Raw genomic sequence first — 17,739 nt, 5'->3', positions numbered from 1 at the left:
CTTTCTGGCGAGCCCTTGAACTCCGAAAGCTTACTCCGTCTTCTGCAGGATCCTTGGGGGAAAGTCTTTGGTGCCCGATTCTTCTAGTGTGTGATTAATTAGGTGTGGCGATAGGAGGAAATACTAAATTTGGAACTACTTTAGCCGAGAGCTCCTTACTTATAATATCTCTCTAGGTTTTGAAGAAGAGGTTTGACCATTAGACGCATGACCCTCTAGGAAAAATAGGAAGGCCATTGACACCCATGTAATAAATAATGGATGTGGTCGATGTTTGTGAGAGGAAATAACATTTTGGCGAGGAAGGGAAATAAACCTTTTCGTATACTTGTTTTTGCCTCTTTAGTTATCGAATTCTAACTTACTTTGCTTTTTTCTTTGCAGATAATATGACTTTAGGGGGCATGGATGTAGTAAAAGGTCTTTTCGCGATGAAGAAAGCTCGGTCGGAAGTCAGTTTAGCTACCACTTCTTCCTCTACTCCTGCCTCTATTCCTACAGGGATGTTTCTATAAAGATTTCTCGAAGACGTTTATGCCCCATTGCAACTCAATCTTCATCGATCTTCTTTGGCCAATACCAAACTTTTTCCACTAGGCTAGATAAATGATCTGATGGCCGTATCCTAGCTTCTACCGGTAACATAAAAAAGGCTTAGATTAGATTCCTTCTAGGAGGAAAGTTCGAACAAAAGACTTGGTTATATGATCCTACTCCCGTCATACCTACTCTACTTGGCATCGAAGCTTCACATGCCCTCATTAATTTCCTTGTAGTTCTCCAATCCTAGGTTCCCCGTACTCACAAGAAGTGCATGCCTGTATACTTGAGCACGATCTCGCGTACCTCCATAATCTTCTTAAGCTTGAGAAGCTGTAATTGATATTAGAGGTTTCACTCCATATGTTTCGTGGTGCCTCCTTGATGTCTATGGCGGTTGCGGGTATGGGGGAAGTTTGGCATCTAATAATCCTTCTAAGGGTAAAGATACTTGGAAGGGAAAAAATGATGTCGTCCATGACGAGTTCCAACTCAAGAGAAGTTGTCCAGTCTCCAGAAAGAGATATCAAGATTGTCTGGCCTTCAAAAGGAGGCGGACACTCACGACACCTCTTCTTCTTTTGGAGGCTAATGAAAAGGCTCTCAAAGAGATGAAGGTTTCTTTAGTGATGATGTTAAGGGATTGTGATCGTTCTTCTAATTCTTCATCAACAGTTAATCACCACAAGAGGTAATTAATATATCACAAAACATGTCAATTCGTAAGGATCAACTAAGTGAAACTTTATTTTCCACTGCGTTTTATATCGTGATTTCCCTCCAGGGTCTTATGCTGACTAATGGGATAAAACATCATGTGTTGGTGAAATGAATCCTTGATATTGGGATCCCAAACTATGTCTTGTTATGTGAGGATGAACTCACATTCTTTTAGGTTTGTACGAGTCCACAACCTCAAAAATGAAGTATGAAAGATAGTGATTTGCTTAAGAGTATTATTCCACTCCATTAGCCTCTCAATCATGATGCTCAAGATAAATGAAATGTTTAAGAACACTATTCATATCCAAAAATAGAAAGTAATAATGTGAAAACTCCATGGAGAAATCTTCACCGTACATATTTTCTTAATCAACTTATTATATGTTCGAAACATCTTATAGAGCTTTATTCTCACGTCAGCGTGCACTTTCAACGTCAAAAGTGTGAAGCCGCAATTAGTAATTTCAACACAAAAGCGCGTCAATAAACATTTTACCATAATTTCAAACATTACATTCATGCATGTTTGAATTTGCGTCAAGTTTATCGCATTCCAATGTACTTCGACTCTGGATATACTCGATTTTAAACGCGCTTTTAGTAAATTACTAAAATATCCTCATATTTCCAAATAATAACAACTATTGACAAAGATGAAAGCATATTCTCAAAAAATGTAAATGAAACCAAAGAAATCTGAGCCGTTAAACCCTACTAGTAGTATATTTTGTGAAGAAATCTTAGCCCTTTTCTTACATATATTTATTCATAGATACACATACACTCTTTCTCTCTCTTTCTCTCTCACATCACATACAGCCACAACGCACGAAACCCTCTTCCTCTTTATTCTTCCCTTCTCTTCACCCCCAATTCCTCAACTTCTCCTCTCTGCAAACATCATTCAAATCCCTATTCATATACAGTTATATATTTATACTCGCAGAGAGTGAGAGAATAAAGAAGAGAAGAAAAAAATAGGAATGGATTCGGATCAGGGAAAGCTTTTCATCGGTGGGATTTCATGGGATACTAATGAGGAGAAGCTGAAGGAGCATTTCGGAAATTATGGTGATGTTTTGAACACTTCAGTTATGAGAGAGAAGAACACTGGAAAACCTAGAGGTTTTGGTTTTGTAGTTTTCTCAGATCCTTCTGTTCTCGATAGGGTTCTTGAAGACAAGCATGTTATTGACGGCAGAACGGTTATGCTTCTTCCATTTTTATCTTGTTTTTGTCATTTTCATTGAATGTTTTGCATACCCCTTTTTTACCAAAGTTAGGGTTCTTTATGTGGGTGTGTGTGTTTTGTGTTAAAGATTTGATCTTTATTGTTTTAGCTTTTTTATTGTTGCTGCTGCTTCTGAATTGCAGGTGGGTTTTTGTTTTGTTCAGTGATTAAGGCTTTAATCGATGGATTGTTTGTTGTTTTAATTGGTATGCACCTATTTTTGGTTGTGTGTGTATGTGTTTTGTAGCAGACCTAATTATTTTGTTAATGGTTTCATTTGATTGTCTTAACTCGAGATTAGTTTATTTTTTTATGCTGTGTTTGTGGTCAAAGTTAGAAATCAACAGCTTAATAGTTATGCTAGAATTAAACTGCAGGGATGCATATTCCCCTGCTCTTTGTATGCTGTAGAAACTAAAAGCTGCTTTGTTAATTGGGAAAATGATTAAATGTTGCTTCTTTGGTTGTATCATAGGACATTGCTTTTCCATTGTGTAATAGGCAATTGCTAATGAGTATGTTTAAGATGCTTAGTGAAATGATTCAAAATAGAATGTATCTAATGAAAGTAAAGTTTAATGTTTCACTTTGGGCAGTTGTTAAGAGGATACATTGGAATATCATTAATGTTGTTCAATCTGTTGCTTCTATCTGTGCTGTCGCTTATAAAAATCTTGGCAAGTATATTTATTTATGTTTATGACAGGTGATGCTGTGATAGTTACTATCTTAATATTGTAGCCTCATTATTGAAATCTTGAGATGTAAAAAATTAAACATCTTTTGGAGTTGTGAGCATGTGATCTATTTCCTTCAACAACATGCTTATGCTTGAGTGTGAATTAGGAATCAGGATAAGGATGCTCTTGTTTAAATGTGGTCTGTGTAATGATTCTCTTGAGATTTATTTATAGTTTTATCGTCTTTTGTTGTGTATCTTTTTGGATTTGCCCAAATATCTGAAAAAATGACTTGATGCTGCAGCCTAAAATATCAGTTTTTTGCTACTGATGATAATATAGAATCTTGATATTTACTTGTGACCCAAACTCTGTTTTTGCTTTACTTCCAATTATTGATTATATGCCTAACTAGCAACTTTATAATTTTGTTATTCAGGTTGATGCCAAGAGGGCATTCTCAAGAGAGGACCAACCGATTTCTGTCACTTCAAGAACTGGAAATTCTAATTCTGGTTTGAGTTCAGGTAATGGTGGAAATATGAGGACCAAAAAGATATTTGTTGGAGGGTTACCCCCCACTCTGGCTGAAGAAAAATTTCGTCAGTACTTTGAGGCATATGGACATGTAACTGATGTTGTAGTCATGTATGATCAGAATACTGGACGACCAAGAGGATTTGGGTTTATTACATTTGATACCGAGGAGGCAGTTGATAGGGTTTTGCACAAGACATTTCATGATTTAAATGGTAAACAAGTAGAGGTAAAGCGTGCACTTCCAAAGGATGCCAATCCTGGTGCAAGTAGTCGAATGATGGGTGGTGCTGGAGGTGGTAGTGGCGGAATGGGTGGTTATCAAGGGTATGGGGCTTCTGGTGGCAACCAAAATGCATATGATGGTCGTTCGGATTCTAGTAGGTATATGCAGCCTCAAAGTGCTGCAGGTGGATTCCCAACTTATGGCTCCTCTGCATATAGCGCTGCTGGATATGGGTATGGTTCGGCTGGCAATGGCCTAGGTTATGGTGCAGCTTATGGAGGTTATGGCGGTGCCACTGCTGGTTATGGCGGACCTGCTGCCGCAACGTATGGGAACCCAAATGTCCCTAATGCTGCTTATGCTGCTGGTGGCCCAAGGAGTTCATGGCCTGCTCAGGCTCCCTCTGGCTATGGCTCTATGGGTTACGGAAATACTGCTCCTTGGGGTGCTCCAAGTGGTGGTGCTGGATCTGGTTCAGCAACTGCAGGTCAGTCCCCCAGTGGAGCTGCTGGATATGGGAATCAAGGTTACGGGTATGGTGGTTATGGTGGCGGGTACGGTGGAAGTGACAGTTCATATGGGAATCCAGGTGTATATGGTGCTGTTGGTGGGCGTACTGGGAGTGCTCCAAGTAGTAATGCTAGTGGTCAGAGTGGTAGTGAACTACAAGGTAGTGGTGGAAGTGGCAACTATATGGGCAGCGGCTATGGAGATGCAAATGGAAATTCTGGTTATGGAAATGCAGCTTGGAGATCTGAACAGGCTCAAGCATCTGGTAATTATGGGACTCCTCAGGGAAATGGTGGGCAAGTTGGTTATGGTGGTGGCTATGGTGGTGCTCAGACCCGACAAGCCCAACAACAGTAATTTTGATAGTTATCTCTTGCTGGATCCTTGAACTTGACTCGAGGGTCCCTGCATGTTATTCTTAAAACATGAGCTTACCAACGATTTCTTTCAGCAGCAAAGGAGTCACTCACGTTCGATGATCATACACAATGGGACTGGTTGAGTTGCTTGAATCTCAGTAGTTTGCAGTATTTGCTTTCCTAGTTTATAATAAGTAGAATGCTTGAAGAGATACTAGAGATGATACTTTCTATTTTAGTATTTGTTTTTGCGTGTAGTTTTAAATTGAGTGTTTATTATTTTAGTTGATATGGTATGGATTTGTCTGTTCTTGTAGCATTTGAGCTATAGTATTTATGATATTTCTCCCTATATGATGGTTTGGTGCAGCTTTTTGTTTTGTTCTTTTGGTGATTTATTGTCTTTCCTCTGATAGGAAATCTAATGATAGGAAATCTAATGGTGTAGGCAGTGCTTTAATTGTTAGTACAAGTAGAAATAAGCTGGTGTAGTCAAGGTATTTACTGATAGCAATGGACACTTGGGTTGGTCGTTTCGTAATGGGTAGCGATAATGGTAGTGATAGTAGAAATTTTGAAGATGGCATAATCATTTTCCCCCTGTATTTGCACTTGTGTTGTACAGGAGGAGAGGTGCAGAGTATTGAAGTGGAGCCAAGTGTCCACTCATGTCATGGCTAAGGCAGTGAACTTATCAGTATGTCATGGCTAAGGCAGTGAACTTATCAGTATGTTATGTATTTTTGGGCGGAGAGGTGCACGAGTATTGAACTCATGTCATGGCTAAGGCAATGAACTTATCAGTATGTTATGTATTTTTGGGCCAGCGCATCATCAAATTTGGAGATTTGCAGCACATCGAATAAATCAGTTGAAAGAATGACAAGTGTTTTTGAAGCTTCTACATTTATCTACGCTCTTTCTTCGATGCTAAGTTCTCTTTTTGGTTAAAAAAACCTTATTCTTTATTGCTTGTTTTGACGCTTTTCTTCAAGCATGCAATGGAATTTTGAAAATACATGCAACAAGATGTAAATAGGTGTCATGAATTCTCTAGGTCATTGTTATAGAAAATGCAATATTTGATAGTTTAGCTTTGCAATTTTTAAAAATCAGAAGATAGTTCCTTCAAGCTCTTTCATTTCAACTCTGGGAGAGTTATAATCATTATTACATACAAAGCTTATTTCGTTTTAAAGAATATATAGTTTTTTTATATGAAAAGAAACCTCACAAATCTAATTGTTTATCACTCCAAAACAGCACAACTCAACTCCTCTACCTTAAAAATGTTTAAGAAAACAACAATGATTTATTTATTTTTGTTGATAATAACAACAGAGAAACTATGAGATTATCAATAAATGTGATGAGACACAGCATCATGTATTGCTAATTTGCAAGAATGTGAGGCTGGTGCTTAGGGCCAGCTTCTGTATGGATCGCTGAATGCCGTAACATTACCGGGACGTGAGAAAACCACCTACATGCATAAAACATATCATATCTCTACTTGTTACAATTTCCAACTCTCTGACCAAAATCTCGTATGACTTTTGAATATAAATTTCAAATTTCCCAATTAATGTAAGAACAATGTACCTGATAATTCCCAAGTGTTCGTGACTTAAAACCAGCACCACAGTAATCAAAATAATATTCCCATGTTCTGATGAACTTTTCATTGAATCCAAGAGCCAAAATTTCACTGACAGCACAAAAATAAGTTTAGTGTAAACAATAGTATAGTTACTTGAATATAACATAAACAAGTACTATGTTTCAGTCAAACAATAATATACCTCTCCCTTTCCAAGAAGTTCTTTCTCCACAGTCTCAGTGTTTGGTAGTAATGAATTCCTAAGTTTTCAACATGCTCCACACTGCATGTTAGTATTACGGTCTTATTTTAGTGAATTTTCGAGATTTAATTCACCTAAACTTTATCAATATATGTAAAGATTATACCATAGTCTGGATGTGGTTGCCATGGCCGATGTTATCCTGCTAAGACAAGGCAGGCAACCTCCTGGGAAAATGTATTCCTTTATGAAATCAGAACTGCGCCGATACTCATCATAACGCTCATCCGGGATTGATATGAACTATAGAACATACATCAAACCATCTTCAATAGTTAGCACCGATTTAAATACCAGTAAAAATGTATTTGTAGTGATTATTTCATTCACATATATAAGCAATTCATGCCGTCTAAACAAATACCTGGAGAACAAGAAGTCCATCATCGGCCAATGCTGATTCGCAACAACCAAAAAATTCATCCATGTATTCGTGTCCAACAGCTTCTATCATTTCACTGAAATATTATGCATATACAAGTTACGTACTATGCTGGAAATAGATGGTAATGTATACTTGAATCTGCAAAATCAAAATGTTACCAAGATATAATCCTATCATATTTATGCGTCTTTCGCAATTGGCGATAGTCACATAGAAGAAATTTGATATTGTCCTCAAGGCCAGCATCTTTAACTCTTTTTTCTGCAAGCTTGAGTTGCTCCTTTGACAAAGTAATACCAGTGTATTTGCAACCAGTTCTTTTAACAACTTCAATGGCTAAACTTCCCCATCCACATCCAATCTCAAGAATTTCATGCTTCTTCTCTATTCTAGCCTTGATTTATTTCAGGAAAAGTTAGAAAATCTCGCAGAACAGAATGTAAGATAGCAGCAATAAACAAGAGACCGAAGGCACTTACTTTTTCAATCAGAAGAGATATTTTTCTCATTTGTGCATCTTTCAAGTCTTCATCTTCATTCTATCAGATAAATTTTAAAAAAAAAATAAAGGAAGAAATGTTAACCAGTTACTGCAGAAATTGAAGTAGGTATAGTCTTTACATGAAATTTCGGCTCAAACATCAAACTAATTGTTGTTCTTGCCTTGAACACTGCAGACGAGTATGTCATAGTTTCATCCAAGAAAAGTGCAAAGAGTTCATTACTCTACAAAAGCCAAAAGAAGAATATCTTGGTTTAGTCACAGAACTTCAAAACAACACTAAAAAAAGGAGACTTTGTAGTTGATATATAATGGTTTTTATACCAGGTCATAATGCCTAGAAATGTTCCTTCTAGCCTGTGTGAGAGTATTTTTTCTCGAAACATGGTCCATGAAGAACTTTGCAGAAGTCAAACCAGCCGTAAATAAAATTGGTGTCCACCAACCCCTAAAGACACATGAGAAGAGTTTGAAATGAAAATCCAATTGAATGGCTTAGTGTAAGCTTCAATTCAATATATCAACTTACCTACTCTTCTTCAATTTCGAGTTGGATGCATTTAAATCTCTATTGGCTATGAGAATCTACATGAAAAATACCAAGGTAAATGGAAGTAAAAGGAAAAAACCTTAAAGATATAACAATGCATAAGATTTAGATGTGTATGCTTACCAAGAAGAAATTCAAGAGACCTTCGTCTTTATCGACAAATGAAAAGTCTCCATTAATGTAAGCATCTGCTAGGCCTAAATCTGCCTGTGTCATGATCTGACAAACACGTAAAGATGATTAAATTTTATATCATTGCCAACTACTATGAAGCACCAACACCAGACACATATATAGACAACCCGGTTCACATTTGTAATTGTATATGAAATTTAGTAAGTACATACCTTCCAATAAAATTGAGGATTGTGAACTCTCAAAACAGTCTTTGGAGAACACTTTTTCCCAGTTCCCTCGAAGTTAAACATTGTTCCTCCTTCCTCCAATAAGCTGTGACACCTCAAGGCAAAATATATCAGTATCACTAAGTTAAGCTTTGCAATAAAAAATTTGTATTACACAGTAGTAGAAGACTCACGTTAAAGAGCCTGTTGTAATAAAGTAACTAAGGAATCTAGTTACGAAGTGGCGTGCTCCGAGTTCCTTCCAAGAAGGTACCATGTGTTTTGGGTTGGACTTAAGGGTACAACATTTTCCAAGAACATCATGAGCTGCAACCATGCCAGCCTGCAAAGTTCAATCTCACACTTCAGTTGTGAGAGAGAATGGTGACATTTTGCAAAGGAACCCTTTTAGGAATATTGCTTTAATTACCTTTAATCCATCTTCATGAAATCCATAACCTGAAAAGCACAAACATTTACTCAAATTATATGAAAATCATAATATCTATTTGTTAAAAAATAGACTTAAGAATCTTAGTATTATGACTCTCATTATACTAAAAAATTATGTAAAGCAGTACGAAACATGCTCTGATACATAATAGTGATTTAGTGTTCTTGGACCTTGGTTCAATTTGAAATCGTTCTATGATGAAGATGCTGATTTTTATGAGAAGTCAAACATATCTAGTTTCTGTCTTTATAAGTTTATATTTAGATTAAGTTATATAACAGCTCAATCAAATGGAATGTAAAAGAAACATTATTGAACTATATAACAAGTTAAAAACACATGATACATAGGAGGATCTTCAAGAACATTCTAAAATGACAAAGTAAAATACAACGATTGAACTAGAATGAAGCTCATAGTTTTTGCCACATAAGTGCTTTTGACCCATCATGATCCAACAATTATTAAAACTTGAGGTAAAGATAATAAGCAAGAATGTACCTTGGTATGCCCCAGAAAACCAGATTGTTCTTTTCCCTTGAATATGGTCTAGCTCTACTGAAGCTTTGTATGCAGCAACTGACGGTATCGGATGGCCGGTTGACCACTTCAGCAAGATGTTTTCTGGTACATGATCTGGATTCAGAGTAACTAAGAAGGGTTCACCTACTTCTTCAATATTCTGCAAATTAGAAATTGCTTTGTTTATCCACATGGAATCACTAGATGACGAATGCATTTTGAATTAGGACAATGTTACCAACCTGAAGAATGTTTAGCCAATATGTCACACAAACTTTATTGTTGTTACTTCCAAGAAAATTCCAAGCACTCCATGCTGCTGAGTTTTGAGGCATGAAATTTTTATCGCGATGAAGATAAATATCACTGCCAATACAGATGAAGCATTAACTATGCATTTGGAGTTTTACAACAAAAGACTTTCTTCATATTAATATTGGATTTTACCTGTATGCATATTGAAAAGCACCAAGAATTCTTCTCTCGTCGTATGTTGCTTCGTCTCCTAATAATCTCAAAGCATCAGGTGCATGTACTGCCATTATGCATCCGTCGTAGATTTCTTCAGAACCATCTTTGCAATGTACAACACATCCTGCAAATTTTTTTCAATAGTTGTTACTAGAGCCGCATTCAATTTGCTTTCCTTTTCTTTAAGGGGAGGAATTGAAAGAGTAAGAAAAAGGCTTGAGATTACTTACTCACCTTTTTCAGATTCTGAAACCAAAGTCACTTCACAATTAGCTATTATTTGACTACCATTACTCTGAAGCTCTTCTTTAACCTTCTTAACATAATTCTGTGAGCGCCATTTGACAGTTAGCCATTGCGGTCTTCCAAAGAGCTGCAGAGAGGATCAAGTGAATCAATAAGTAATCTTGAATGTTTTCGGTTAATAATATTAATAGCTATACTAATATGGTAGAGAGTCAGTTATTTGTTCTAGTACCTGAAGTAGATGGTGATTGCGACAGAACGAAAGAACTGAGAAAGCAGAAAAGCTCAAAACTCCTTCAGAAGAGCATGACCAAATAGAACCACAAATTGGAATCTACATGAATTTAAAGTCATAAATATACACTTTACAAAATAAAACGTATTTATATAGAAAACAAAACATCATATATATTAATCTATGATTGAACTCACAAGATACGCTTTCTGAAATAATTCTGAGTAACCCCTTGACTTGAGAAACTGCCCCAGAGACTCATTATGATCCATATCTGGATTTTTCTCAAGCATATCAATGTAACTGCAACGAGAAATGAAAAGAAAATGACGATATCGATTGATATATCTGAATTCAGGAAACCAGGAAGAGTATAGACATAGTAGGGTAAAAACTTGCCTTATAGCATCATCTTTGAACTTAATAATTTCCCTAATCATTTGCCAAAAGTAAGGATTCAACGCATTCGTCTTCTGTGCAAATAAGCCGGACAAGCCGTTTCTGCTTCCCCATTCGTAGCCGCGGCCTTTGTCTAGGCTGACAGCAAATGACATGTCTGACAGCTCCATATCAACTCCAAGACCCTCAAAGAATTCCATCATATTGGGATATGTCACCTGTGTTCATTAGTCCATTTTACGTTGTCAACATCCTCAACAATGCCGATGTTATAAATTTATAATTATTTCATAATATCTTTGATGCAGTTCAGTATTACACAAATACAATATGAAAACAATCAAGTCCTATTCAGAACCATCTTTTATCCAAATCATTAATTTCAAGATCATTCTTAATAACTTTTCTTATAGTCTTTCTAAGTCTTCCTGTTTCTTTAGTTTTTTGACTTCTCTCCATCTTAATTACTCTCCTTACCACAAAATCTACAAGTCATCTCTCTACATACCAAAACCACCTAAGTCTATTTTCCACCATCTTCTCTACTATAGACGCTACCTCAACACTCTCTCTTATATTATCATTTTTAATTTTATCCTGTCTAGACTTACCACACATTCAACGCAACATCCTCATCTCTGCTACACTTATTTTATTCTCGTATTAATTCTTAACCGCCCAATATTCTGTCCCGTACAACATTGCAAGTCTTTCACAATTACAATACTATACTACTTCCTATAACAGAGTCCAACACATATTTAGTTCCCACTCTCCACCAAGCGGAACCAAGACTCTGATACTACTTGCTGGAAGAGTTTGGAGAAAGAGTAATCAACAACAAACCCAATACTACTCACTTCTTAGACAATAGATATTTGGGTTAATCCTTTAATGTTTTTGATAAATTTTTGTTCCAAATCTTGTGGGCAATTGTTGAAATTAATCACTGTTATAGTGTCATAGTATAGTATACTATTTGATTCAAAAAGTGAAAATTCTATGAACCAAAACTATTTAATTTTACGGTTTACTTCTCCACATGAAATTTTCATGCTTAATTTATTATTTATATAGTTGTCTTAAAATTTTTTATTAACATCATCTTAACCAAAATATTTTAGCCAGAGAATGCTACATTTAGCATGAAGCAACTGTCATGTTAGGACCACTGGTGGGGCCCACATGCCAACTTTTGCTATGGATTTAAATTCTCTGGTTCTTATTGGTCCAAAAAATATCTTAATAAAATCATAATTTTAATTTGGTATATAGTGTTTAGAAGGTGAGCTAACATAATTTTGGCAAAAAGTTACACTTTTCAATTTCACTTTTTATTAGGGAATTAGGTTTCCCCAATTGTACCCAACATTAGAAATTACAAATGCTAACTAACAACAATTCTCTTTTGTTTTTATTTCGAATAAGCCTAAAAATTATTCTGTTAACAACAATCCACTAATAAAAACCGAATCAAAACTTGTCTAATTCTCATGTTAAGTGTTAAACAGCACCTACTTAAACAAGAGAACATAATAGAACTATTAAAACAATAAGCACTCTTTCCACAAATCATATATCAAGATGAACAAAGTACATCCCTTTCACTGTTTTGGATAATGTTCAAGCTAAGATTATTATTTCTAGTTCAATCTTCACTAAGGAAAATCCAAATGAATTATGAAGAATTGAAGTAGTAGAGCATTTAATTTACAAGAAGAAAGAGTAATAAAAAAGTGATGAAAATGAATTAGATTATTACCCTGTTGAAGACCATGAAACCAAGGTCCAAATCAACACCATCAGCATTAACAGTTTTTGCATGACCACCCAAGTAATCTTCCTTCTCATAGAGAACCACATTGACTCCACCTTTGGCCAATACATAAGCTGAAACCAAACCACTAATCCCAGCACCAACCACTGCAACTCTCATTCTTCTCAATAAGAACCAAACAACAACAATAAAAAATGTTCAGAGTAATTAAGAACTTTGTTCCTTCTCTTATTGTGTAGCAATGTGAAGGAAAAGAATCCAAAAAAAAAGTTTAAAAAAATGGAACCGGCATTCGTGGAACTCAATCCTCCACAAACAAGTGAGTGAACCGTGACAAGTTGAATAGAAGAAAAGTACTATAATAATAGGCTGTATTTAAAATTGGTAAACTAAAACTGCAAGATTATTATATTAATTAATTTGTCATTAATAATATTCTTGAAAAAACAAAATACTCCCTCCGTCTCATAATAAGTGTCCCATTTGCAGTTTTTCATTGTCTCAAATTAATTGTCCATTTACAATTCCAATGCATCAATCATTATTATTTTTCCACTATTATACCCCTATTTATTAACTTTCACGTTATTCAACTACTATTAATAGGGGTATTCTAGTAAATGACATTAACTTTTTTACTAAAACCAACACATCCAATCATTTTCTTAAAAACCGCGCATTACTCAAATGGGACACTTATTATGAGACGGAGGGAGTACCTTTTTAACTTGGTTAGACCCTTGACCAATTTAAGACACAGGATAACAACAACAACTGTCAGTAAATATAGGTTTTTTTGGCAAAATAATGAGAATTAATTTTTTTTAATTTTTTAAAAAGTTATGTTCTGTTATAGTATTTTTTAATTTATAAATTTGTCCTCAAGAGAACATTAATATATTGGCTAAATTACAGTTTTGGTCCTTCTATTTTGGGTTTTCCACAATTTTAGTCACTCTATTTTCTTTTTAAACAATTTTGGTCCCCCATCCCAATTTTGATGCAACTGTTCATGCACTTTTCATGTACGGACATGTACTATTCATGCACTGTTCATGGACAAAGTTGAGATAGGGGACCAAAACTGTTTAAAAAGAAAATAGTGGGACCAAAATCGTGAAAAACCTAAAATAGGGGGACCAAAACTGTAATTTAGCCTATATATTTTTATGATAAAATAAACATAAAATATTTTAATAAAAAATAATTAAGACAATTAAAACATAAAAAATCTTATAAAAAAGAGATTCATATTTAAGGGGAATGGAGTATAATATATTAAAAAATGATGATTGAATTTTTCATAGAAATAGTATGGGACTCAGAATGTGGCAGTCATTCATTTCTTGTTTTGTAGCCCCAGCAAACAGTAAAAATACAAGAAGAATTAATTAACGAGTAGAAGATAAGTTGTTTCTGGAAGCAAGTATTCAATCTAATTAGGCATTAAAATTGGTATCAACAGTTATCCATTGTAACATGTTTGGAGCTTGATGAGAAAATAAGTTTACATTTTTTTCAATTGTAAAATACAAAAATATTAGTATCCAATTTATTTAATTTTTAAAATTTTAAATATTAAGTATATCAGAAATATTTTAATTTTTTATATTATATTTTATTATTTAAAAATAATTTAATTCTATTATTTACAATATAATTTATATTTAATTTCTCATTTTAGTCAAGGATGGAGGCAAAGTACGAAAATTATTAATTGAAAATTCAAATTTAAAGAACATGCCATTGCCAACATCCAGTCAGTGCACATGAATTATGAATGCTTCCAACAAATTATTGGGAGAGAGCTGGACCTACCGACCAGTAGAAATATGTTAGGTAGGTAGGTACTCAATAGAAACCGTGTGTACTAATAGTAAAAACTACATTCTCTTAATTATATTTTTGGCTTCCTATCTCATTATAAAACAGATATAATTTTTAATTGGAGTGTTTATAATATTTAAATATTTTTAACACATAACTGTCCATTCTAATTTAAAGTATAATTTTTTTTAAAAGAATATAAGTCATGTAAAGGTGTAAAAACAATTTTTATTGATTACTACTAGTTATGAGAGGATGAGAAAGATAAATGAAATATAACTTACATTTAATTTAATTTTAAAAATAATATTTGTGACAAAAAATTGTATTGTCCTTTTAATTTAGGAGAAAATTTTTATTTTTATTTTTTTAAAATTATAAATTGAGACACTTGAACTATGTTTTGCATGAGTTGTCATTACCTACACTTCCATGCTTTACATTTTGGTGGCATTTTCTTTTAATAAGGTTTCATTGAAACAAAAGAAAACAGAACAAACAAGAGCAGGGGGACTAAACCAAAATTCTCTTAAAAAAAATAAACCTAAAGAAACTGTTCTAAATTTTTTGGAATACAACTATAGTTAGTGTATTCTGTCACCGTTAGCCCAACGTTAGCCAATGAATCCGCACAACTATTTTCTTCTCTGAAAATATGAGAAGCCACAAAATCCATACCGTCAGTGATATTAACACAATTGACCCACCGGTTCCGAACTTGCCAAGGTGCTTTGAAAGGAGGAGAGAAAGCTCAAACCACTGCCACGAAGTCAACTTCTAACCAAATCCTACGCCAACCCTTCTCATGGGCGAACTCAACCGCTATTATAGCGCAAGTGAGTTCAGCAATGAGAGAGTTAGAAACACCTAAAAAGCTAGCAAAATCCCCCAAAAACCTACCATCGAAATCTCTAGCAATGCCCCCGCAAGTAGAAGGTTCAGGATTCCCAAAAGAAGCATCATCACAATTAATCTTGATCCAATCCCAAGGGGAAGGCTTTCAAATAACTTCCACAATTCTAGGAGCACTGGGAGGCTGAATAATGACCCTAAAATTCTTCAAAATCTCAAAATCAGAAATGTTAACAAAAGACGGAGTCTTACTGTTATTACTAGCTATCCCACAGGCTGAAACAATACCTGCAATGGAAGCGGAGTGTTAAAAGTGGTGATCATTGGACCTGCAGAGTGTTTTCTAGAAAATACAGTATGCCTCCAATTTCAAACTTACCTCCTCTTGCATTGGTGCATTAAGTATGATTAAAAGTGTGGATGTTAAATAAGGAAGTGTCTAATCTAATTTTCTAATTATTGAAATTCTAATGTGATGATATTGTGACACTTCTTGAGTTTTTATTCAAACCATTCATTCATACGACTATCATTTTCTTCACAAATTTAACACAAAACGCCCCAATAAAAATCCCATTCAGAAGTTATGTGAGCAAGGTAAGACATGAAATTTAGGAAAGTGTCACATATGGTACAGAGGGTTATATTTCTTCTACTTTTTATCTTATTCATATAAGGGTATTAACCTAGCGTTGCGCAGTGCCGCCGCCGCTCCCTCTTTCTTCATGCATGATCTTTCAAAGTTTTTCTTCCCCAAATTTCTCTAGTCATGCTAATCTGATCTTTCTCATGGATTTCGATGATCTCTTTCTAGAAACTATTGATCCCTTTCCTCTGTTTTCAAACCAGATACTTCGAAGAACCCCTCTGTTGAGTATGTTCCTCATCCATTTAAATCCTTTGCCCAGGTTCTTAAAGGGGTTTGTGACATCCCTGTTTCTCAATTTCCTCCTCCGATCATCAAAGGAGATCGGCCTTCCATAACTATTCCAGTAGACAAATACAAAGAAGGGTTAATTGACTGCAAAAACAACCTTCATGGTCGTGTCCTTTGGCCTAAAGGCTCTTCACCCCTCATAGTGTTGGTAATTCAAGAAGCTTGCTTTAATCTGGACGCATGTGAAGCATTGGGGAATTCTTTCACTTGGAAAAGGATTTTATGAGCTCACTTTTTCATGTGCTGAGGATATGTGGAGAGTTTGAGCTTTTGATTCTATTAATTTGAGTCCAAGTACGCTGAAACTCTTTGCTTGGACTAAGGATTTCAGTCCTTCTGTGCAACACAACACGGTTGCTCAAGTCTGGGTCATATTTTTCGGTCTTGCGCAGGAATATTGGAGAACCTGTATTTTGTTGGTGATATCTAGTTGTGGGAGTACTCTATTGATTCTGCCTTCTACAAATCTAGAGTAGATAGGACTTTTGGTCATTTCATTTGTGTTCTTGTTGAAATGGATTTGATTCAGCCTATCCATTATAATGTTCTTGTTGAATGTGAAGGGTTTTCCTTTTTTTTTTTCCGAACATTGAATATGATAACATTCCGGTTCTTTGTACTCATTGTTAGAAATGTGGGCATGAAGTGCATGAATGCAAGCTTTTGAGGAGAATCACTTCAAATCAGATTCCCAAAACCAATGTGTCTTATGTTCCTAAGCCTATCGGGAAATCTTTTTATGCTCCGGGGATTCCTAATGAGGAAGAAGCTGCATTGGCAGAGAAAGCCAATGTTGGAATACCAGATATTCACAATGAGGTGAATAATGGGAATGAGGATTCACAGCTTAAGATGTTAGAACCTGTTGTTAATAACTCTCTTAAGATTATGGTGTCACGTCCGACCCACCATAATTCTGTAAACTTTGTCTCATAGGTACCTTTGGATTCAAACTCTCAAGTATCCTCCTTTGTTAATGCTACTCAAAGGAGGGTAGGTCTTGGCAATGAGGTTGATGCTAACTTTCTGCATAATTCTTGGGGAAACTTGGAAAACCCTGATATCGAATCCTCCTGATTGAAGTTGCTTTCTCTTCTTCCATCTCCAAACTCAACAAGACGCAGTTCAGCAAGAAAAAACAAATGTATCCCACAAGGTCCCAAGCAGTCCTCAAATCTCATTTTCCATGAAGAGTATCTTTTGGAATATCAGGGGCTTGGCTAATGCTCATTCTATATTAGCCCTGAAGAGACTTATAAAATTACATAACCCGGATTTTATCTTTATTGCTTAACCAAAAATGGATTTCTCTAAGTTTCTCAATAACTGGTTTTACATATTAGGTTTTAAACCTTCCAGTTTTAACACCGCTTCTCAACCGTCTCTATGGTGCTTCTTTTCTGATGATTTTTTCCACAATTTGATTTCTGCCTCTGATCAATTTGTCGCATTTTTGTTTGAATTGGATCACTTTAGGTTGGCTTGTGATGTGGTTTATGCTTCCATCAACCTTGTTAAAAGAAGGGAGCTATGGCTTGATCTTAATAACCTATAATCTTCTCACTCTCCC

The 17,739-nt window shown here is 35.3% G+C and overlaps 2 protein-coding genes across 2 annotated transcripts; one reads left to right on the top strand and one right to left on the bottom strand.

Annotated features, from left to right (window-relative positions):
* The first annotated feature begins 2,041 nt into the window (after positions 1-2,041).
* LOC131644356 (heterogeneous nuclear ribonucleoprotein 1-like) lies at positions 2,042-5,175 on the top strand. The gene is made up of 2 exons (XM_058914838.1): positions 2,042-2,468; positions 3,614-5,175. Exons 1-2 carry the CDS (start codon positions 2,247-2,249, stop codon positions 4,802-4,804), a joined length of 1,413 nt encoding a protein of 470 aa, XP_058770821.1. The 5' UTR covers positions 2,042-2,246; the 3' UTR covers positions 4,805-5,175.
* A 754-nt stretch (positions 5,176-5,929) lies between these two features.
* Positions 5,930-12,895, bottom strand: LOC131644355 (uncharacterized). Its single transcript, XM_058914837.1, has 22 exons — positions 12,539-12,895; positions 10,777-10,994; positions 10,575-10,680; positions 10,375-10,476; positions 10,131-10,269; positions 9,873-10,020; positions 9,668-9,791; positions 9,405-9,585; positions 8,880-8,908; positions 8,644-8,792; positions 8,453-8,555; positions 8,229-8,324; positions 8,085-8,140; positions 7,880-8,003; positions 7,717-7,779; positions 7,533-7,592; positions 7,212-7,447; positions 7,033-7,126; positions 6,775-6,911; positions 6,609-6,689; positions 6,409-6,514; positions 5,930-6,289 (listed from the first exon to the last, which is right to left on the bottom strand). The coding sequence occupies exons 1-22, from the start codon at positions 12,710-12,712 to the stop codon at positions 6,227-6,229; spliced, it is 2,589 nt and encodes an 862-aa protein (XP_058770820.1). The 5' UTR covers positions 12,713-12,895; the 3' UTR covers positions 5,930-6,226.
* Between the last annotated feature and the right edge of the window lie 4,844 nt (positions 12,896-17,739).

Source organism: Vicia villosa, linkage group LG1 (assembly GCF_029867415.1).
Source record: "Vicia villosa cultivar HV-30 ecotype Madison, WI linkage group LG1, Vvil1.0, whole genome shotgun sequence".
NCBI classification, from domain to species: domain Eukaryota; kingdom Viridiplantae; phylum Streptophyta; class Magnoliopsida; order Fabales; family Fabaceae; genus Vicia; species Vicia villosa.
The sequence above is the reverse complement of the archived record's forward strand: the minus strand, read 5'-3'. Positions and strand labels throughout refer to the sequence as shown.

Coding starts and splice junctions, on each gene's coding strand:
- LOC131644355 (XM_058914837.1), bottom strand. CDS start 12,712: ATGAGAGTTGCAGTGGTTGGTGCTGGGATTAGTGGTTTGGTTTCAGCT. Junction 8,793..8,879: donor TTCATGAAGATGGATTAAAG/GTAATTAAAGCA, acceptor TGAACTTTGCAG/GCTGGCATGGTTGCAGCTCA. Junction 7,127..7,211: donor TATGATAGGATTATATCTTG/GTAACATTTTGA, acceptor ATAATATTTCAG/TGAAATGATAGAAGCTGTTG.
- LOC131644356 (XM_058914838.1), top strand. CDS start 2,247: ATGGATTCGGATCAGGGAAAGCTTTTCATCGGTGGGATTTCATGGGAT. Junction 2,469..3,613: donor ATGTTATTGACGGCAGAACG/GTTATGCTTCTT, acceptor TTTGTTATTCAG/GTTGATGCCAAGAGGGCATT.